At 40.2% G+C, this 21895-nt stretch overlaps 3 protein-coding genes across 6 annotated transcripts in view; all 3 read right to left on the bottom strand.

Moving 5' to 3' along the window:
• Positions 1-688: 688 nt before the first annotated feature.
• Positions 689-1090, bottom strand: LOC149102786 (uncharacterized). The gene has a single exon (XM_089273377.1). The coding sequence runs from the start codon at positions 1088-1090 to the stop codon at positions 689-691; it is 402 nt and encodes a 133-aa protein (XP_089129503.1).
• A 3649-nt stretch (positions 1091-4739) lies between these two features.
• Positions 4740-21895, bottom strand: part of LOC110060741 (uncharacterized) — a 43191-nt gene continuing 26035 nt past the window's right edge. For both annotated transcript variants that reach the window (XM_089273608.1, XM_089273607.1), the window contains exons 10-18: positions 21551-21685; positions 21330-21452; positions 19735-19857; positions 18551-18673; positions 11453-11575; positions 9161-9283; positions 8217-8366; positions 7967-8116; positions 4740-5412 (exon numbers count right to left, since the gene is read on the bottom strand). In XM_089273608.1, coding sequence (XP_089129734.1) covers positions 5075-5412; positions 7967-8116; positions 8217-8366; positions 9161-9283; positions 11453-11575; positions 18551-18673; positions 19735-19857; positions 21330-21452; positions 21551-21685 — 1388 coding nt within the window. In that variant the 3' untranslated portion in view covers positions 4740-5074. The remainder of the gene's footprint in view (positions 5413-7966; positions 8117-8216; positions 8367-9160; positions 9284-11452; positions 11576-18550; positions 18674-19734; positions 19858-21329; positions 21453-21550; positions 21686-21895) is intronic.
• On the bottom strand, positions 11584-14613 carry LOC149102785 (uncharacterized). 3 transcript variants are annotated; one of them, XM_089273611.1, is made up of 6 exons: positions 14502-14613; positions 14269-14391; positions 13226-13793; positions 12878-13000; positions 12135-12257; positions 11584-11965 (listed from the first exon to the last, which is right to left on the bottom strand). In XM_089273611.1, exons 3-5 carry the CDS (start codon positions 13241-13243, stop codon positions 12135-12137), a joined length of 264 nt encoding a protein of 87 aa, XP_089129737.1. In that variant the 5' UTR covers positions 13244-13793; positions 14269-14391; positions 14502-14613; the 3' UTR covers positions 11584-11965. The 3 variants fall into 2 exon arrangements, 2 of the variants coding, with proteins under 2 accessions (XP_089129737.1, XP_089129735.1); XM_089273609.1 differs by lacking the exons at positions 11584-11965; positions 12135-12257; positions 12878-13000 and having other exon boundaries at positions 13058-13793.

Here is a 21895-nt window from a genome sequence, read left to right as displayed (position 1 = left end):
AGGGCGCCAGATGAGATAATAGTATTCGAAATGTAAACCGCCTTTGCCTCTATTCGAAACCCTTCTAAACGGCTCAAAAAGACACAGGTAAATAACAGTACATTTCTTAACGATTATATTACGGCTGATACAGAATTCGGGACCCCTGTGTAAAAATGTTCAAATTTATACTAAGAGTAGCAGTGCTGCTGAGCTGTAAGGCCTTCCTTTCCTAAATTTTCTTTTCTCAGCGAGTGCGTTTCCTCAAAAAAAAAAAAAAAAACAAGCTAGAAGGAAAAAAGTTTGGTTTCTCCAATTTATTCCCGCCAGAGATTTGTTGTCTTAGCTGGTCGTAACCACGTTAATAATTAATCCCAAATCTTGTAAGTATAAATTTTCTCACATCTATTGACTTATCTGGGTCTCCTGCTTGGATCGATGTTTCTGTCAAAAGAACTGTCAACCAAAGAGTAGTCAGTGTCAGTCGGGATACGAAAGGAAAACCGTGTGTGACAGGTGAGTAACGATAACTAGTGTTTTGTTAGCCTGTTCACCTGCGAACAGGCTCCCGGCGAGGACGGGAAAAAACTCGGCGAGCAAAGTGAACCGACGAGCTCGAAACTGAAGAATTCGGAGAGCGAAGCGATCAGGGCGGGGCTTAGTTCCTTGCCCCCGAGTGGGGGATAGGGCCGGAGATCAATGCTCGCCATCAGTCCCTATTCTTGGCCACAGCTGCCGTTGCGGCCCACGATGTAAGTCCCAGCTCAGCGCGTTCCTTCTCCACAGTTCTCCGCCATGTTTCCCTTGGCCGTCCTTTACTTCTTTTTCCACTTGGTACCCAGGATAATGCCACGTGTGGGTTTCGGTTTGGTGCCATACGCAGAACATGACCTATCCACTTCCATCGCCTGCGTCGTACTTGTGTACTGATCTTTTCGATTCCCGCTCTCCTCCGAATTTCATCAACTCCGAACTTCATCATCAATTTCAAGATTCTCTTTAGGCATTTGTGAAGAAAGGTGTCAAGCCTTTTTTCATCCGCTTTTGTCATTCTCCGAGTCTCGCATCCATACAACAGGACAGCAATGATGTTTGACTTGAAGATCCTCATCTTAGTTTCTCGGCGGAATTCACCTGTTCTCCACACGTTTGAAAGTCGATGAAAAACGCTTCTAGCTTTACCTAACCTACTCCGAATGTCCTGTTCGGCACCACCCAAGTTGTTAACCTGACAGTGGCCCCTAGATAGACAGAGCTGTCTGTATCCTCTACATCAGTGCCGTATATCTTTGTAGGATCTTGTCTCCTAGCATTGAGTCTGAGCACCTTCGTTTTGGCGACGTTTATCTTCAAACCCGTACCTTCACTGTTGCTCCCCAGTCTTTCTAACTTCGTTTGTGCTTGCGTCCATGTGCTGGAAATGAACGCAATGTCATCGGCATAGTCTAGGTCTTCAAGCTGTCTCATCATCTTCCATCGAATCCCTGCATTACCTTGCTCTGTAGTCCTACACATAATCCAATCTATTCGTATCAAGAAAACCGGCTCAACATTGATAACAATAGGCATTGTTATAAGACCTAAAATTGGTCTTATATGGTCATTTTGAACAATGGCGGTATAAGCTTCTAAATGCCCGCGGGTGTTTTTGAAATTTCCGATTACCATACGAGCGCGAAATTTAAACGATCGGAAAGACTGAATGGAAGACAAATTCTCCCGAGGGGAGATGGTATTGGTAAAATCCTGTCGCTGCAAATAGTTGCAGTGGGGTGGCTGGTAGGGTGGCGGTTGTACACATGTATTTAAAAGTGAAAGTAAAAGCTGCCGACAAGTAAGGCATCTTTTTGCTTTAAAATTGCTCTAACCTGGTAAACTCACCATGCATGGGAGTGAAAGTGAAGTTCGCATTTGGCTAGATTGCGAACAGGCTCTCTTATGCTCTAAAACCCATAAGATCAGTGTAGGATGAACGCGAAAATAGCGAGCGCGATAATCGAGCGGCAAAACTGCTCGCTTCGCGCTCCCGCTGTTTCCGCGTTCGACCCACGGATTGAAAAACAGGAGGAGAGACTGCTCTCAGTCGAACATTCGGCCACAGATTAATAGCTCTTAACAGCGCTTCGAAGCTCGCGCATCTTTCCTCGCCGACCGATTGATGTCCACAGCGATTTCCAGCGGAAAGAAATCAGGGAACAAATAATTAAAATTACAGACGCGATGTTTTGGGTAGCGTTTCTCCGCTCTTTAATAATTTCCGCTTTACTCTCAACGTATTTTTTGTGAATCACGACTCCACCGTTCTAGATTTGTTTACTAAAATTGAGTTCATTCAAATGCCGCGCTTCATTCATCAGGTTAAGTGTTCTTTTATTAGCGTGCATGAAAAGCATTATCCCCGCCCTCTCCCACTATCTCCTCCCACTGGCTAACGCTTTTGTAAAATCATTAATCAATCTCCTTCAAGAAATTTTAGTCTTACTCAAATACTTACGATATATATTCCCCGTTTAACCCTGAGTAAAATTTTTAAGTTAAACTTGAACATAAATTATCAGAATTCGGTTGCAACGGTCAATTGCTTTGGAAGAGATTTATTCACGAGAAGTATCTATTATCAGTCTATGAATAGAAAAAAGTCACACCTCTGTCGCGTGCAGCGCGTTTCAGTGATTAAAATCGAAGAAAAACGCACGCGCTCTTTGACCAAGGATATATATTTAACATCAGTTTTTTTCAGACAAATTCATGAGTAAAACTTTTTTATTCGTTAATGGTTAAAACTCTTCGATACCATATTTCATTTCCAGACTGATAGTTGTTCTACAGAAAAGATCACACCTTCGTTTGCTGCGAGCTTGATTGAAAACAACGGCGCTCTTTCACAACTAAAAAGTCACACCTCGTTTATAAAGTGCCGCGCGCTCGACTGAAAACAGTTGAGTCAAAATCTGGACGCTCCGCGAACACTCAAAAAACTGAAAACGAATAACTTCCATGACGATTGCCAGGTTTTAGAGAAAGATGTATACGCGCAAAAACAGAATTTCAGTCACGCATTCTTCACTCTAACCACCACGCGGTCGACTTAATAAAAAGCAGAAAAGTTATAACGCCGCACGAATGACAGACAAAGAATGTTTTCAGCAGCATACCTATTAAAAGGAGTCGGAATTAGAATAAAAAGGGATTTAAACCGGGGGTTGTATTTAGAGAGACGTGGTCCGAATGCGACACATGTGGATAATTAGTTTTTGAATTGTGATCACCTCGATGCGCACAGCGGCGGTCAATTTGCCTTGGGGTACACCGGTGAGAATTGACTTTATGAGAGAAAAAATTACGCTGCCCACCCCCAAGTGCAGCTTAATTGTTCTGCCGAAAGTTTTCCGAACAACGGCGACGATTTTGGTTTGGCTTCGGACGAAGTCCCTCAGGGTTACCAAGAACAAAAGGCTATTCGTTTTTGCTGAACGTGTGATGTTGAGCCGGAACAATAGACCATTTCTTGATACGTACCAGCAGGAAGAGAAACCCTGACATTACACAACCTTGTTTCACTCCTGCTTTCACTGTAAACAAATCCGATTTGCCTGCTCCATCGATCACTGCACACTTGGTGTTGCTGTAAAACAATTTGACCATTCTTATGAATTTTGATGGTATTCCATAACGCAGGCCAAGGGCGGGGCAGGGAAGTATAAAATGCGGTTAACGAGCTTACACGACTACTACTGTCAGTTCGCGACATTTGTACATTTGCCGTTCTCTCTTCGGTCTCTCGACCTTTCATTGCTTGTGTTTATGAAGCCAGCTTTATGTTGTTTTATAATTCGTTCGCTGAATTCATTTTTTTCGCGCTCGCCGCTCTCGTCTGTTTGCAGGCTCTGATCACGGCTGGAAGGGTAGTGGCCGAGGGGGGAATAGGGTGGGGGTTGGGGCGTCTCCCCTCTTTTCCCTTTCCCCTCCTCTCTCTTCTTGTCTCCTTCTTGCTGTTTTCTTTTCGCCCCATCCTCGACTAGAGAGCCTGTTCACAGGCTAGGGTTTTGTCGACCCTGTGGCTTTGAAGACCAGTCCGTGGCAAATCAGTTGTTTCTGTCTATTGTAACCATATAGCCAGAACTTTCCAAGCAAATAACTTTCACACCGACTTACATATACTTTATTGTGAGGGAACGTGTGTTTCGTTTCGTAGAGTGCAGAGACGTTGGTCTCACTAATTTAGCGTTTCTTTCTTTAGGTATCTACACGAACAGCATTGTGTCAGGCAATTCGTCCAGGCGTAGGTAGTTTGGAGACTGTAGGACGTAGAAGCCATCTTGATTTTATTTCACTTTTCAAATTTCAGGCCATGATTAATAAGTAGATAACATTTATAGTACAAAAAAAATTGAAGAGATTATGGAAACCAAGAGTATTTTTGATTCAAAGGTAGTTTTTAATAGTAATTGGACCGAGTGCAGTACAATTCAGAGAGTAATCGGGCGAGTAATAACAAAATCGGACGAGCGCGCAGAGCGAGGCCGATTTGAAGTTACTGTGATTGTACGGCACGAGGTCCAATTACTGATTAGAGAAAACTCAGCAAGAAAATAAATAGCTTGTAATTCTTCTTTGTTCGTCTTTTTGTAACACACATTATTACCTTCTGTCTTATCTTTTGTATCTCCTTTAATTGTCCTATTGTAGTTCATGTTGTGTTAATAATAATGATAATAAAATAAACAGAAAACAAGAAGCGCAAGCAAAAATTGACATCATGTGATAATATGCAAACTTTAATGACGTTTCCTGGAGAACTCCTGTATTTATTTCTGACAGTGCAACAGAGGGACAACGAGCCATTTCACACAACCCACAATCCCCTCTAATTTGTAACTGATTTTCTCCAACAAGTAGTTCTGGACTAAGAGAAAATCGTCACATGTATAATGATTACTAAGCGAGCCTGCGTTTTGTTACCGAAGGCGTTCATTAAATCAGTGTTCAGGTGAATGAAAAGTGCTTTTAAATGTCGTTAAGTTTTCAAGTGATTTGCCAATTGTGGTACAAATTAAAGTGCATGTGTGTGTTGGCCTGTCAAGTCCACGCGACATCATTTGAAACTCAACAAATTAAAGCATGAAATCGTTGTTATCAGAACAACGTAAGAGAGCCAAGGCTCGGTTTTAGAAGCAGCTACAGATTGAACAATTTCGATAACTGTGGCATTTTCCGACCTTTTGCCTACTGTGGCACTGGTCACAGAGTCTGGGGCTGACATTCTTGATACAGTTATACTAACAGCAGCGACAGATTGGACAAATTCTCTGGAATTTGCAGACCTTATGTCTACTGTAGCAGCGGTCACAGGGTTTGGAGCTTGCTTAGTAGGTACAGTTGTATTGCCAGCGACAAGTTGGACAGATTCTCTGTCATTCTGGACCAGTGACACTAGAAAGGAACACAAGAACATCGTACGATTAATCTTAAACCAGAAAGAGGAACTTCTTTGTGCCGCACAGTGGAGGGCGCAGAAGTGCTAGCGTGTTTCCGTAAGTTCCCTAATTGATACAGCAGTGGACGTTTTGCAGGATAACGAGAAATGCTACGAAAACACGAGACAAAGGTGAGTATTCTCACAGCCTGTCCGAGTTCTCCTTTATAACTTAATAGCAGCGTGGAGAAAATGTTTTGTATTTCTTTCAGTAAAATTGTGGGAAAAAGAAAGGAAAATCATTCGTTTATACCAATTAGCAAAATGGAAATTCTAAGTCGAATAAGTTTGGGATAGAAAAGCAAGGCCAAGCTGTACCCAATTTGCCGGCCTTTCTCTGCTGTGAACCTCTGCTAGGAGTATTTCTGATTCCAAAAGCTGTTTTAAGCTCAGCAGTATAGCGCGCCGGAACCGCGTTCTGTAAACTGATAGGCCATGCCCCCATGGATCAGTCCTTACCATGTGCCACCCAGGTCATGTGGAACCCTTCAAACTCGTTGTCATTGTCTGTCTGGAAGTAGATCCTCACCTCAAAATTTACAGGAATAGTTTGCTAAGAATTTGATTATCTAAAATTATTTTAAAGAGGGAGCGCTTAAAATTTTTTACACTGGTACTCTGTTTGATGTCCACACTTAATTTGTTCCACTCTTTTGTGGCTCGCACAGCAAACGCTCGACCCCTTCAGTAGTTCTCTTAAATAGCGGGCACATTAAGTTTATATTACAAAAACGGGTTGATCTATTATGAGTGTCAGAGTTTCTGATCAGTAAATCTTTTATATATTCCGGGGTATTGCCATTCAGCCTTTTGTAGGTTAGAGCGCATCGATTTATATATGATTCAGCATAAAAGGGAACCCACTTTAAGGTGTTAAATAAGCCGACAGAAGGTGCTGTTCTTTCGGCATCGAGGATAATTCTAGCCGCACGTTTTTGAAGACGCAGGACTTTCATATGATTTTCGTTACTGCAAGAAGTCCAAATCGTGCTACCGTAAAGCATTTCAGGTTTAATGATCGTAGAGTAGTATATGTCTCGTTGATTGCGTTTCTAATAAGGACTTATGTGACGAAGGAGTCCAATACGTTTCGCCAACTTTTTGCATAACTCCTCAATCTGGCGATTAAATGAAAGATCCTGATCTAACGTTACCCCAAGAAGTTTGAAATCAGTAACATGTTCAATATTACTTCCATTCAAGTTAATATCTACTGAGGTAGAGGCGACAAGGTTCCGCAAACGTTTGCCTGTTACCAGCATGGACTTCGTTTTCTGAGAGTTAATAGACATTTTGTTTCGTGCCGACCACTCATCTAAACGTTTGAGATCTTGATTGAGAACCTGTGTCAGATGAGGAACATTTTCCCAGCTAGAACATTTTGATAGAGTTGTATCATCAGCATAAACATCCAGTGGTACCTCACTTTCCGATTATTTTACTTTACAGCCTTAAAATATCATTATTAAACATATACCATGCCAAGTTTCATGCTCAAACTCGCAGTATTTCCCTTTGAGAAAAACGAAAATCTATGTCAATGTGTTGGGCGCAAATAACACAATAATTACACACGAACAAGAGACAAATCAATTTCAATGGCGAAAGTAAAAGGCTGTCATTAATTAAAATCCCGTCAATTCACTGCTATCAGTAGAAACATAATGTCCACTACATAAAAACTGTTTTTGAGACGTTTTCGGAACATTGCGCGTTAACTTTGTTTAATTTCCTGTCCGCACAGTATAAAGCAAAGCAATCGCACTTGCCTTGGTGTGTTAACTTTTGCGTATACTTATCGCACGGTTAACACACACCTTGTTTCTTATGCTTGCGCTTGCGCTTGCGCTGTAAGTGTATGCCAGTCTTGAAGAATTCCAGTATGAAAACACCACTGACCAAAAGCATGGAGAAAGTCAGGAAATTACCTGGAGACATACCATTGTTGATGGTTTCGTGGCGCTGCCTGTTCTAGTCGTTACTGATTAGAGTATTTGCATAACTTTGATCTAGGTTCATGGTACACTGATAGGTGACTAAGTGAGTACGGTATAGTAGATCTGAGTGAGAAATTGGATGATAAAATATCCTTCTTCATGCCAAATTCTGCCATGTCCAAGCATAATTGTTCGTAGCACATTTTTCGTTGATGTTAATGAAATACGTCCTGTTCGCTTCACTTGTTAGTTGCACTTATGCGTGTGACCACAGTGCCTACAAGAGCTATTAAGCGGCGAATAAATTTTTGTCGACTATAGACAGGAAACTAAACGTTCACAATAATGTAGTGAACTTTATCATTTTTCACAGTTCAGCATTTCATAGTTCCGTGCTTGTTGTTTCTGCCGTTTATTTCGTTGGAAGACAACACGTCAAGGAGGGCAAGGAACTGAAAAACTGGAGCACTTACAGGGATTAGTTCCTGCTAATGGGTAATACCGCACTATTGAGTTATATGAGCCTCTGGACATAATGACATGATTAGATATATTCTTTATGAGAATCACCTACCTACACAAGCCAATCCATTACCAGAATAGCCATTAAGACAAGTGCAGTAGAATGATCCTTTGGTGTTGGTACAGTTGGCATCAGCATGGCAATTGTGAGCCAAATGTTGATACTCAGGTGACAATCCAGATGGGTCACATTCATTGATGTCTTTTAACAAAAGATAAGAGGAATGTTAGTTAAGCAGAATTAATTTGAGTGGCGTGGCATTGGTAAGTGACGATGATCACGATATTATTGAATGACCTACCTAAACACAAAACACCATCTCCAGAGTACCCCGTATGACACGTGCAGTAGAATGATCCTTTAGTGTTGGAACAGTTAGCATCAGCATGGCAGTTGTGAGCAAGATGAAGATATTCATCAGATATCTGGTCAGGGAAACACTCGTCCACATCTAAAATCAAGGAAAGCATCATTATTGACAGCGATCCAATGATAAGAGTATGCTAAAAATATTCCGTGAACTCATTAATACTTCATCAAGTGTAAACACAGGAAATCATGGCCGTGATGTTGTTTGGATATTTAATCTTAATTTGCATAGATTTTTTTGATTTATTTCTCTGTTTTTTCCTTCATTTTAGTTTTGATTGAGAAGATACATCAAACTCTAAAGACAGTGTGGCTAAACTTCAGAATACCCGGCCACTTATTAGCATCTCATTGAATAAGAATAGCAACTATTGTTATATACCTCGTTCTTCAAAGCCCACCGACACATGTAAATAAAGTGGCCGGGTATTCTGAAGTTGCTCCGACAGTGTTTGACATCATTTCCAAACACTTCAAAGTTTTTCAAAAACACTCCGCTACGCGTCGTATTTTTAACTCTCTTCTCGGTGCTTGGAAATGGGGTCAAGCACGGTCTTTCGTGTTTGATATATTACACCCAAAACAAAATATATCCTCCCAAAATTCTGTTCAATGTTGATACAATGAGCATTTGATTCCGTGATGACTGAATACTCTTTGTTTGGCTTGGAACTACATTTTATGACCACTCAGGTTGTCTTTTCGTAGTAGAAATTGCTTAATAAAAGTTCGACTTTCATTACTAACCATTGCGATGCTTTTTTTTGTAAAGGAAAATCACAGTTTCAATTGAAAGTGACATGAAGCACCTATCAAAAAAGGAACTTTATCCGGTCAACTTACCCAACCAACTAAGTTTATCAAACTGAAACTCACCAACGCATGTGACTCCATCTCCAGAGTATCCTGTACGACACGTGCAGTAGAATGACCCTTTGGTGTTTGTACAGTTCGCATCAGTATGACAGTTGTCTGTATTGATGGCGCATTCGTCGATATCTGAAAGGTATTATTCCACACTTTGACAAAGTTGTCTTCATTGCACAATTTTGATGTCATTGGGAGGCACCTGTTTACATACACAACGTTTAGGAAATTGAATGTCAGTGACAGGAAAGTGGAAGTGGATAACACCAGCAACGTTGAGAGCCATCAAGAGTAGACGTACTCTGAAGAAGAAATTACTAGACACCAAGTAAGGCAGGTTACTGGAGCGTTAAAAGCTCTAGTGCAAAGAGGCCGACCGAGATGTTTTAAAGAGAATGGCAAGAGCTGATAAACGAGCGTATATGGATAAACTTGCTAGCCAGGCAGAAAATGCACCCAACTGAGTAGAGAAGGGCAAGGTGTACAAAATCACCAGGATGGTGTTTGGAAAATAAATATGGTGGCAGGAGTGAAGTCCCCATTAAGGACTCACAGGGTAGGCTGCTTATCAGTGAAAAAGAACAGGAAGCTCGTTGGGCACTTTAAAGATGTCCTCAACAGACCCCCACCTACAGTTGAAGCGGACATTCAAGAAGCAGAGACTGACCTAGATGTGAACACAACCTCTTCTAGCACGCAGGAAGTTGTTGCAGCGACAAAATCCTTAAAAATTGATACAGTGCCAGGCAAAGACAATCTAAATGCGGAGCTATTCAAGGCTGACCCTAAACTTTAAGCAAGGATTCTACAACCCCTGTTTACACCAGTGGGGGAGGAGGAGGTTGTACCTGACAGCTTGACCAAAGGCGTTATTATTAAGAACCCCAAGAAAGGTGCACTAAACGACTGCAATAACTGGCGAGGTGTAACCCTCCTGTCAACCCCAAGTAAAATTTGAGGAAAGATAATCATTCAGCGAATTTCCAGTACATTAGACTAGCAGAAGACTGTCCAACTTATTCACTTGTTTTGTCGAGGGTAGTACAATCTGCTTCGAGGTCCAAACAGGCGTTAGGTAAGGTTGCGTGAAGTCTTCACTGCAATTCAACTTGGTCATTGATTTGATACGTCGTTCCACAGACCACAAAGCCAGGGGCATGCGGTGGACCCTCTTCTCCACATTAGAGGATGTGAATTTCGCAGATGATATAGCGCTGCTATCTCATGCCCACTGCCACATGCAAGAATAGATCAGTATACTAAGCACTTATGCTCGTCAAGTAGGACTCAACATCAACCTCACCAAAACAGAGGTCATGACCCTTAACACTTCTAACCCTCAACCAATCAAGATAGATGGAAAATATCTCCCTATGACTGAGCAATTTGAATACCTGGGTAACATTCTCAGATATAATGGCGGAGCAGGCATAGATATCCAAAGCCGGCTAAACAAAGTCAGGAACTCCTTCAAAATGATAAACAATGATGTGTGGCGGTAATCACAGGATGGAACACGCACCAAGCGCAAGATCTACCATAGCTGTGTTCTGTCTACCCTTTTTTATGGGTCATAAAGCTGGCAAATGACAGAAAGTGATCTGAGAACCCTGTCGACATTCCACACCAAATGTCTGGTAAAAATCTTGCATATGTTCTGGCCTCAGACCATTTCCAACAAGGATCTGCTTATACAGTGCGAACTACAGTGCATTTGTACCATCATCATGCAGAGACGATGGCGATGGATAGGTCATGTTATCAGGAGGGAGAGAGACCCATTTTCGACGACGGCACTCCACTGGACACCGAAGGGTAGACGCACGCGAGGCAGACCCAAAAATACATGGCGATGCATTGTCGAGACAGAGATGAGGGGCTTAGGCCACAACTGGAACCTCATTCAAAAGCTGGCCGGGGACAGACAACTATGGGGGTCCTTTGTTGCTGCTCTGTTTGCCAGTGAGCATGACGGGTAGTGAGTGTGAGTGAGCGACAGGAAAGTGTAGGTCTTTAGTTAGCAGTAAGGTTTGGAATTTAAATTACAATTCCTGGACGTAAACGTATAGAAAGTACCTTCTTTTTAATACAGGGCAAAAAAAAAAAAAAAAGGAAACTAAATATCTAGCATTCTCCTCGCTCTCACCACAAACCTAATCAGGTTTTTTCTGCAGTTCAAGATTAGCATAACGATCAGGGTATTAGTCAAAGTGAAGAAGCGGGATGTAAACAAAAGTTGGATGCTTATCTTGTCCGTTATGTCTAAAGTTTAATAGTAAAACTAAAACGTTCGCAACGTACCATCGCAGATGACTCCATCTCCAGAATATCCTGTATGACACGTGCAGTCGAATGATCCGTTGGTGTTGGTGCAGTTGGCATCAGCATGACAGTTATCTACGTTTGTGGCACATTCCTCAATGTCTGAAATTGAAGCGCTATTTTCCTGAACGGAACTTTGTTTTATGCGTCACTGTTACATGAAAAACACCATACAATAATACAGGACTAATATTCAAATCCATCTTGATTAGTTGACAGAAAATGTACTCGCTTTCTTCCGTTTGACGGATTCAAACGGACATATTTCCTGGTCTTAAAACGATCAGCAATTAGATGGATCAGGAGTTAGTTTAGCAGTGATTTTTTTTTACTTGAGAATAGTTGGAAGGAAAGATTTTGCACATGTACCATGGCAAGAGACCCCATTCCCGGAATAACCATTGATACACGTGCAAAAAAATGACCCTTTGGTGTTGGTGCAGTTTGCATCAATGTGACAGTTGTCTATTTCTGCTTCACACTCTTGCACATCTGTTGAAGAAAATAAAGGAAAACAATTATTTCGTGAATGTAGTTTACAGTGGTCTAGGTATTTGGAGAAACTTTTGAATTTACAAAATCGATAGAAACTTTATGATTAGTTTTCGCTTGTTTTTCATCAAGTAGTGATTAGTAATAATGATTCAATAACATTTTCTACCTATACACGAGACACCGCCACCAGAATATCCATTATGACAAGTGCAATAAAACGATCCCTTTGTATTGGTGCAGTTGGCGTCAACATGGCAGTTGTGTGTTTCAGATGTACACTCATCGATATCTATGAAAGAAGAAATGTTTGCAAAATCACAACTGTGGAGATAATAAGAAGCTCATTAGCTCCTCGACGAAACGTGTTAAAATAAATGATTGATTGATTCCGTGATGGAAGGCCAAACAATCCACAAAAAAGCCTGATTCCCTTTTAAACGTGGTCTCAATTTCATCCAGGGAGTTAGGAGCGTTAACGTAGGCACAAAACCAGAGGAAACTCTAGTGTTCAATTGTAAAACAGTCTCCTGAACTACTTTAAACCTACATGTTACAAAATATGTTCATTCTTAATGCTGCTATGCAAGGTGCGTACCATTGGTCGGAAGGAACCGGTTGGGATGACTGTTGAATAATAATAATAAGGCTTTCCCAAAATCAGCAACTCAACGAAAAGAGATGGCGCTCACCATTTAATAATTCAATTATCCGTTATTGTTTTCCTAGATGGGAAACTGGAAACTGGAGAATTGAGCAAATGGTAAGGGACTTTCCCACGCTCGAATCCGAACGAACTCTGAATGTAGTCTACAATTTGGAACAGTGTTTTCGGAAAATTACTCTTCCATTAGACTTTCATCCGAACATTCTGGGATTTTGGCTCAATGGCGGGTTAACATCCATAATCACCTGTACAAATGCCTTCGTCTCCAGAATGTCCCGTATGACAAGTGCAGGAGAACGATCCTTCGGTGTTGGTGCAGGTGGCATCCAAGTGGCAGTTGTGTATTCCAGACAAACACTCATTGACATCTAAAGAGAGATCATAATCGAATTGCTAAAAAAGCGTTTGTTTTTTTTTTTTCTTAGGCAACTCTGATGTATTCAGTGTCCGAATAGAACACAAACTATTGAAAGCATGAACATTCCGTTGGACTGACATCATTCCACTGTAGGATTTCAAAACAATGGGCGAAATATAAAACACGAACGATTAATGCTTGATGAAGAGTAACATAATTTAGCATCTTTATTTACCGTCGCAATGTAATCCATTTCCAGAGTATCCGTTCAGGCATGTGCAATAGTAAGATCCTTTTGTGTTTGTACAGTTAGCATCATCATGACAAATGTGAGCCAAGTGTTGATACTCAGACGATAATCCAGATGGGTCACATTCGTTGATATCTTTTGAAAGACAAGCGTAAAACACTATTTAATTGCGTATTTTACAGGTAAGTTGTTCATCTGGGACAAACGTAAGAGAACTGAGACATAATTTTGGACAGCTGTGGTGAATGTGTAATATATCAGTGTACTAAACAAATAATTTAAGCTATGAATCTAACTATGTAAGCTTTCTAATCGACCTCTAACTCTTGTAAACGTTTAACTACGAAGGCAATTTATGTCCGTTTGACACAAGTCCGTTTTTTGTCCTCTGTTGCCTACTTACCAACACAGTTAACCCCATTACCAGAATAGCCATTAAGACACGTGCAGTAAAATGATCCTTTAGTATTGGTACAGTTGGCATCAGCATGACAGTTGTGAGCAAGATGAAGATATTCATGGAATATTTGATCAGGAAAACACTCGTCCACATCTAAAGTAAACAAGTATGGTAAATATGGTGTAGTCTTTTTGCATTGAAAATTCCAGGATAGCCATGCAAACATAAATTTATACACATTCTATTCCTAAGAAGGACAATTAGAGTCTGTAAATTCTTAAGCTACAGACATTTCATAAAGTCTGTAAATGGTCCAAATTTTCTAGTGATATACGACTTTCGTGATAATAAAATAACTAAAGCTGTACGTACACGTACTTGTGGATATTTGATTTGGTAGTATTCCCACTTTGAGTTTTGGTCTCAAAAATTTAAGGAAGATTCTGGATTTCCTTTATTTCTGAAGTACCAAGTATAAAACCAAAAATGAATAAAAATTAAATCCAGAAGTACGTTCACGGTACCAAAACAATCCTTCATGATTTTGAACCGATGAACACAATTACTACAGAAATAAATGCGTCACTAATGCTTTGTAGTATTTCAATTTAAGAAACAGTTGTTTTACCAACACAAGTGACGCCATCTCCAGAATATCCCGTGCGACATGTGCAGTAGAAAGATCCTTTGGAATTGGTGCAGTTAGCGTCAGCGTGGCAGTTATGGGTATCTGTTGTACATTCCTCGATATCTGTCAGTTTAGAACAAATACCGAGAATTTCAAATTATTTTCATGACACCTATAAATCGAACTGCTGAACTTGACACAAGCTTAAAACAGGGCAAGAAGGGTTTATCTACCAGCACAAGTGACTCCATCACCGGTGTAGCCCGTATGACAAGTACAGAAGAATGATCCCTTGGTATTGGTGCAGTTTGCATCAACATGGCAGTTGTCCTTGTTCGTTGAACATTCCTCTATATCTAAAAATACGTAAAACGGATATCAAGGATATACTTTACAGATTTACGGTTGTTCAGTCTGTCTCCTGTATTGTCCACTGAGATATCCCTTCAGTTTTAAACTGCTTAGACCAATCAGTTTGCATGTTTCAGTTCAACTGACGGTAAATTTGGCACTATAACTCGCTTTCCAGTTCTCTGAATAAAATGGTGGTTCCTGGGAGTTTTGTTCCATGCCCGTTTTATTGAAGAAACAAAAACGACATTACTTTGCGAAAAAACAAATCAATGTTTCCTTAAGGCAAAAGAGCGTCACGAGAATAAGGTCTCCCTTTAACAGAATTAACTTTATTTTATTTGTAAAAAAAACAAGACCGGGGATTTGTTATGAACCATCACCTCTCTGTTTCCTTGTCTCAAGTTTCGACAGCTTTGAAGAAGAGAAACTACGGATACAAATTATTCAGTCCAGCAGGCAATATTCGCTAGTAATTTTACTCTCCTTGTTTACTCTCCTTAATATTGAGATGCATTCAATTTAGCTGTTTTGGAGGTAGCTGATTTTAGAATTGTTTTCAATTCACTTTTTTAATACGTAATACATGTCAATAGATCATTACATGTCAAGAGCCTGACGGTTTTAATCCACGAGAATTCACGAGCCAAAATTATAGCCATAGCTCGAACCAATCTCGCTTGATATAGCACTGAGGCGTCTAAAAAGTTACGATTAGGGAGTGAAAATTCGTACATAAAACAATATCAGACCCTTAGAGAAGTATACGTATACTTGTGCATATATATTTCACCCAAGGACAGAGACAGGTTTCTATTCAAGGCTGCGTTAATTGTAAACAATGCAACAATAAACGATGAATCAGGAGTTACAAGAAAGCCGTCTCAAATAATGAATCAAAAATTCAAAATGCTTCCAAATTGATCAAACAAAATTGCCTATAAGGAAGCATGAACTAAAAACTGTACCCGGTCTATAACTTGATAGAAGCACAACACTAGCAAGGGCTGTTAACGTAATGATGACACTGGCAAAGAAAATTGACGCTTTAATGATCGAAATAGAATCAAAATAAGTTTTGATGATGAAATAAACGTGTGATTTCTTTTATATTTCTCTTAGTGTTTTGTAAAAGAGATAGAAAGCATTTCCTCTGAATTTCCATAAAGATATAGGAACAGTCATAGAAGTTTGGGAGACACTCGCCAATTGGCTCGTGTTCCCACAGCATTTCTCGTTCTCTAAAACTTGCACTCGTGTTTCTGTAACTCGATCGAAACAAGGAAAATGTTTTGTATTTCGAGATTTAAGAATGATTACATACCCATGCTCTATTTTCTTAGAAACCAGTGTTACATGCTCAGTACACATGCAGTTATATGAACCTTGGTTTTGCTACCCGTGACGACCTCCTCATAGAAGCTCTCTTAACCAGTTTGATATTTTTGATATCAGCAGAGACGCAAAAAAGAACTAAAGAATTACAGGTAATACGCGAATCACATTTTTTTTACACCTAGTACAGATTTAACACATCAGGCGCTTTCCATTAGGCCAAAGGTTCCGGAATTTTAATGTTTTTTTAAGATACACGAACAATGATAGTCATGTAACTTTCGTTCTTCATGGTTAATGACAGTTGGAAATTTGGTAGGTAAATTTCTAATTTTAATTTTTAATCTACTCATGTTGACTGAAGCCCATAACATAGATTATCAATACCTACACAAATAACTGCACAGTGGGAGTAATTGATGACGTTGCGTCTTGGGTAGGAGAACTTCCTCTGTTGTAGCAGCATGTGTTAGCCGACATCTATAAAAAAATGATTTGTGCCATACTCTTGAATACTTAAGAAAAAGCGATATATAAAAAAGAAAAACAGTGATAATCGTAAACAGCTTTCAAAAAAAGTATGGGCTTTTAGTACCTCTAAGTCGGTTTTGCTACTTCTCTATACTCTCCTCTTAACCAAGGGCTGAAATGAGAAAATATTTACCGGGAGTATATTTACCCTCGGATGGTTCTGAAAAAGACTAGTTTGAATCTTCAAGCCTTTGCTTATATTCCAGGTATTTTTAATATCACCATCTAGCTTCAAAAGTCTGACAGGAGACAACTCAGGTACATGCATACAAGAGAGCCTTATGAATGCAGATGAACAAGTCAGGAAGTATCTAAAACCTTTACGCTATGGATTTATGTAAGTTGTAAGACTTTGAGACAGTTAATGAACTCTTGATGGATCAAAAGAATTTGGACAGCCATCATGACGTAAGTTGCTTCTTGGACTCTGTTTAGAAATCTTAACGAAGCGTATTTAACTACAGTGTAGTGTTCACCCTGCAAGCAGGTAAGAGAACAATTGTCTTTAACAATTACCTTACATAAAGAATAATATGACTCATGCAGGGAACATTCCTTGCAAATTAAACTTTTTTACATTTCCAGCCAATAAACCACCTTAATTTGCTAAATCGGGATGCTTCAGATGTTAAACTATACATTATATCCCCTCGTCCAGTAAACAAGAAACGGAACTCGTCTTAGAGCACTATTTCAGTTGTCTAAATAGGTTTGCTTGGATATGACTGTGTAGAAGATATATGAATATATTGTAAATTCTCTAAGACTCGTTTCTTGCAACCAAAGTTAATACCTACTTTATCGACACACTCGGTATGCATGGTGGCAAAACGAACGATTAACCGTTTATGCCACTTTTACTTTTGTCTGATATTTTCTCAGTCAATGACCTAAAGAGGAATAGAAAGAAATACATTAAGCTTTATTTACCTAACTTGTAAAAAGTTAGAGCTATTTATCCCTTTTCAGACGAAATACCATTTGGCTGTTTTAAGTTGTACAAAACAATGTTGGCAGTTTTTCATTTAAACTCATTTCAGGACCACTTGAACGAAAAAGAAATGTGATTTGTGCATAGTTGAATTTGAATGCTCTGACTAGGGAAGGGGGGTGGGAACCGGGAACCTGTGTACCTGGATGGGCTGAAAATCATCTTTCCCACTGTGTGAGTTTGCAAGGCAAGGCCTTCTTTTAACGGCTAAGAATTTTACTTCGCCTCCACCTCTTTTTGAGCAGCTCTGGATTTGCTTCTACAGGATAATATTTAACGCTGACTATCATTACTGCTCAGCTTGGCGTTGGATTGGCTACAGGCAGAGAAGGCAAACAGACACGTACATGTAGCCAAGAATGCATTACATTGGAACCCAACGGGGAAGCGACAGAGAGCAGGACCCCACCTCCAGGCGCACGAGAATGTCAGAGTTGGAGGAGATACGGCTTCCTAGGCATGAGGCGAAAGATACTGCACAAAACAGGGTCAGGTGGCGAGAGCTGGTCGAAGACCTATGTTCCACTAGGAACGAAGAGGAATAAGTCAGTAAACATCGTTACTCGTCAGTACTTTCATAACATCCTGCTAACCCTGTAAGTGGCTTCCTTGTTCGTTCCTTCACGTCATTCGCTTGATCTTCCCCACCGCCGTGATACAGACACAGGAACCTCTCAAAAGTGCAAAACTACGCTGCAAAACTTGCACAAGGAATATGTTTTTTACCGATTAGCGCAGGAATATACCGAAAGTAAACACGTAAAATTGAAGCAAATAAACTCGCTTACCTTTAATTGGAGCTTGATGCTAAATCCTGTTCAAACTGAGATGGAGTTAGATAGCGAGGGATGAATGAATTGTAAAATGATTTCGGTGGCATGGGGTGTGCGAGTAACTCCTGATCCATATTATGTTTGCTGAATAGGACATTGTTTACTTTTTCGATCAAATCAGCGCTTTACAAAGCCCGCTTTTGCTTTATAAAGCTTGATTTGCGTTAAACAATGCCATATTGCAACAAACATGTTTACAACCATGCAGTGATAACTCTTGTGGAATGCAAACATCTCTTACCAGTGCATGTTACTCCATTGCCTGTGTATCCAGTGTTACAAGTACAGTGATAAGAACCCTTGGTGTTGGTGCAATATCCATCTTCGTGACAGTCATGAAGATTTAGAGTGCATTCGTCCACATCTAAAAAGCATGGCGGTATACATCGCCATTATTACTTCTCAGTTTGTTTTAAATTCAACTTCAACTTCACTTTATTTTGCACTTACGTTTTGAAATTACAAGAAGAAGAAAAAAGAAAAAAAGATACATATATAACAATTAAAGGTGACAATGGTATACAGTTTGTGCATGGAGACTAATTGAACCGCGAGGTTATTGAGTTAGCTTCCATCTCGTTTGAGTGAACATAGAAAAACACGGGAGTAGAAGGACGGATTACTAAAGGAAGGAGCTAGAAGAATTGATAGAACATAGTTTTTAACACTCGTTAAAGTGTTGAAAGAATTAAGTTGAGAAATGAATGAATGAATAAACTTGGATCAATTTTATTTTCCTAATCAGTATAGCAATAGGACTACGTGCCGTCTAGCCTCCTACGCAGATAATCTGTGGGCTAGTCATGTAATCTTCCTCTCCCATGAACGACTGCTACATGCTGTCAAATCTGGAAACATCTCCCAGGTCCTTTTATAACACACGCCTGCAGGGAATCATGGTACGTGTACTTGTATTCATAATCTTCAACTGCGTATTTGTTTTGATGAATACAACTACCATGATTCCCTGCGGGTGCGTCTTATAGAAGGGAACTGGCCATTGTGGGCGAAACAAAATGTAAATTTGATGATTTCAAATATTTCAAGGCTGTAGTCGTAATACCTGCCAATACTGCGCTCGAAACTGACGTACTGTTACTTGCCTTAAGTCCGCCATGATCCAAATTAAGAATTAATGGCATGGTATTTTGGGATGGCAAAATAATTATAATATCAGCCTTAAAACATTGATCTCTCAGCCCTTATCAAAATGAGTAATTCAAAAGCCAAAATCACGCTTACTACAACCAAGAACATAAACTATTTACCAGTTCTACACTACTCACCCTATTCTTTTCTGTAAGTAAAACTTCATTCAAATTACTAATGGAATGTGCCACACAGGAGACGTTTTTGGAGACACCCAAACAAAGTGTTTTTGGTAAACGTTAACCTTGTATAGAGTTACATTTCGATACATTATACCTGAGCAATTGACTCCATTTCCACTATATCCTTGATCACACGTGCAGACAAATGATCCGTTGGTATTTGTACACGTGGCATCATCGTCACAGTTATCTGTTTCTTCAGTGCATTCATTTACATCTGCAAGTAGTGTTGAAAACTTTTATTAAATGCAATAGAGGCAAAGTAATATGATTTGAATACTTTTATCATTTACAGTGCTCACTCCGATGATGATTGTAACAACAACAACAATAACAACAACAATACAAATGAGTGCTGTTTATAGCTATTTCTAATGGCTGACTTCTAAGAAATCCATTATTAGAACTTATTCTGCTACTATCTTCCGTAGAGTTTGTATTAGAGCACTGGACACAGGATCAAGCGGTCTCAGTGGTTTTGAATCCTGGCCGGTTTCATTGTGTTGTGTTCTTGGGCAACACACTTTACTCTCACAGTGTCTCTCTCCGAACCCAGGTGTATAAATGGGTGCTAGCGAATTTAATGCTGGGAGGTAACCCTGCCTGAGACTAGCATCCCATCCAGGGGAAGAGTATTCACCCAATGCTACGAAACTTGGAGATAAGCACCGGCTTGTCGAGCCGCTAGGCTCGAACTCAGACTTTACCTTCGATTTACTACTAATACATGAATTTAGCCGGGAATAAAAGCGGAGCTCCTAATTGCACTAAGTTTACCATAAAAGAAAAAAAGAAAATGTTTTTCTTGGATTAGTAACTCAAAAAAATGATCAATTGTGAGCATGTAATTGTTCAGCGTGTGCCTTCCCTATTTTTTCTAGTTAAAACTTGGTGTAGCCAATTTTTCCAAGATTGTAGAAATCACGTACACATTATATCAGGGCCTTGTGCAAAGAATATCTCGGGAAAAAAGTGAACAACACGCCAGGGGTTAATTCGCTCAAGACGTTTGCCTTTGGGCGTACCCCTTCCTTCTCCCCTAGAGTAATAACCTAGCTTGAGTCTGCGATCTAATCGAAAATCCATTATTTAGGCACCAGTCAACGTAAAAAATACACGACCTCCATAACTTCTAAACCCGAGCTCGCAATATGGTCATGTGATACTGGTCAGCGGATACCTTGTTTTGCTAGCTGTCAATTAGCCATAAAATGGATGTCCAATATCAAAGATGCACCTAAGGTAATGATGCTACTTTCTTATTTTTATGGTATGGGGCTTTGCACGCGCACGCGCAGTGCAAGTGGCACACAGACATACGAACGTACTGACAGTCACCTGACGACGAAATCTTTTTAGATTGATGGATTACAGAATTTTCTAAGGTATGGGGGCCCCGCTCGTGCGACCCCGGCGTGCCGGAGCTCCACTGCTACCACTATCCGGCACCACTACCACAACAACCACTATTCCCACCACTACCGCTACAGCCACTACCGCCATTACTACTACCACCACCACCACTACTGCTAAAAGTACTTCCACTGTATGCGTTAAAACTACGTTAAGCCGTTAAGTCACTGCTCCTTTCAAACTCAACAAGACAGTACATATCCATTGAATGGTCAGGTCGAGTCTGCACGACTCTTATAATTCTGCACGACTTTTATAATTGGCACAATTCAATACCTGAACAGATCTCTCCACTTCCGATAAAGCCTACTTTACATTCGCATCTGAAAGAGCCGTCAGTGTTAATGCATACACCATCCTCATGGCAGTTATGAGTGTTTACTTGACATTCATCGATATCTTGAATGAAACAAAACGTGAAAAATAAGCGGATTATAATTCCACTGCCCGCAGGATCTACGGGAAAAAGAGAAAGGCATTGAAGAGAAGTATAATACCTATACAGGACACTCCATCTCCTGTGTAAACCGAGACACATGTGCAGTTGAACGATCCGTGAGTATTTGCACAGCTAGCATTGACATGACAGTTGTGCTTGTGAGCCAATTCACTAGTTTCACACTCGTCGATATCTGAAAAATACAAAATATCACTTTATTCTATTTCATTTCGGATTTAGTTAAGCGGAACGAACATCGCCGTCACTTTGCATGCGTCGATGTAGAGTCTTGAGTCTTATCGATCTATAAAAGAGCTATGTGGTTCACCCATGGCGAGGTGATAGAGGTTTAGGGCTGACACTCGTAAGACAGGACAGACCCTGGCCCTCCAGGTAAGGTGTC

This window comes from Orbicella faveolata, unplaced genomic scaffold (assembly GCF_042242905.1).
Source record: "Orbicella faveolata isolate gen_17 unplaced genomic scaffold, um_ofav_v1 contig_35, whole genome shotgun sequence".
Lineage (NCBI taxonomy): Eukaryota > Metazoa > Cnidaria > Anthozoa > Scleractinia > Merulinidae > Orbicella > Orbicella faveolata.
Note: the sequence above shows the minus strand (reverse complement) of the source record. Positions and strands in the feature narration are given on the sequence as shown.

What these genes read in the sequence shown, in the direction of transcription:
- LOC149102785 (XM_089273609.1), bottom strand. Translation starts at nt 14,588, where the DNA reads ATGTTGATGCAAACTGCACCAATACCAAGGGATCATTCTTCTGTACTT. An exon ending in TGATGGAGTCACTTGTGCTG is followed by an intron (nt 14,392 to 14,501) that starts GTAGATAAACCC and finishes CTAAACTGACAG; the next exon opens with ATATCGAGGAATGTACAACA. An exon ending in AGATGGCGTCACTTGTGTTG is followed by an intron (nt 13,794 to 14,268) that starts GTAAAACAACTG and finishes TGTTTACTTTAG; the next exon opens with ATGTGGACGAGTGTTTTCCT.
- LOC149102786 (XM_089273377.1), bottom strand. Translation starts at nt 1,090, where the DNA reads ATGAGGATCTTCAAGTCAAACATCATTGCTGTCCTGTTGTATGGATGC.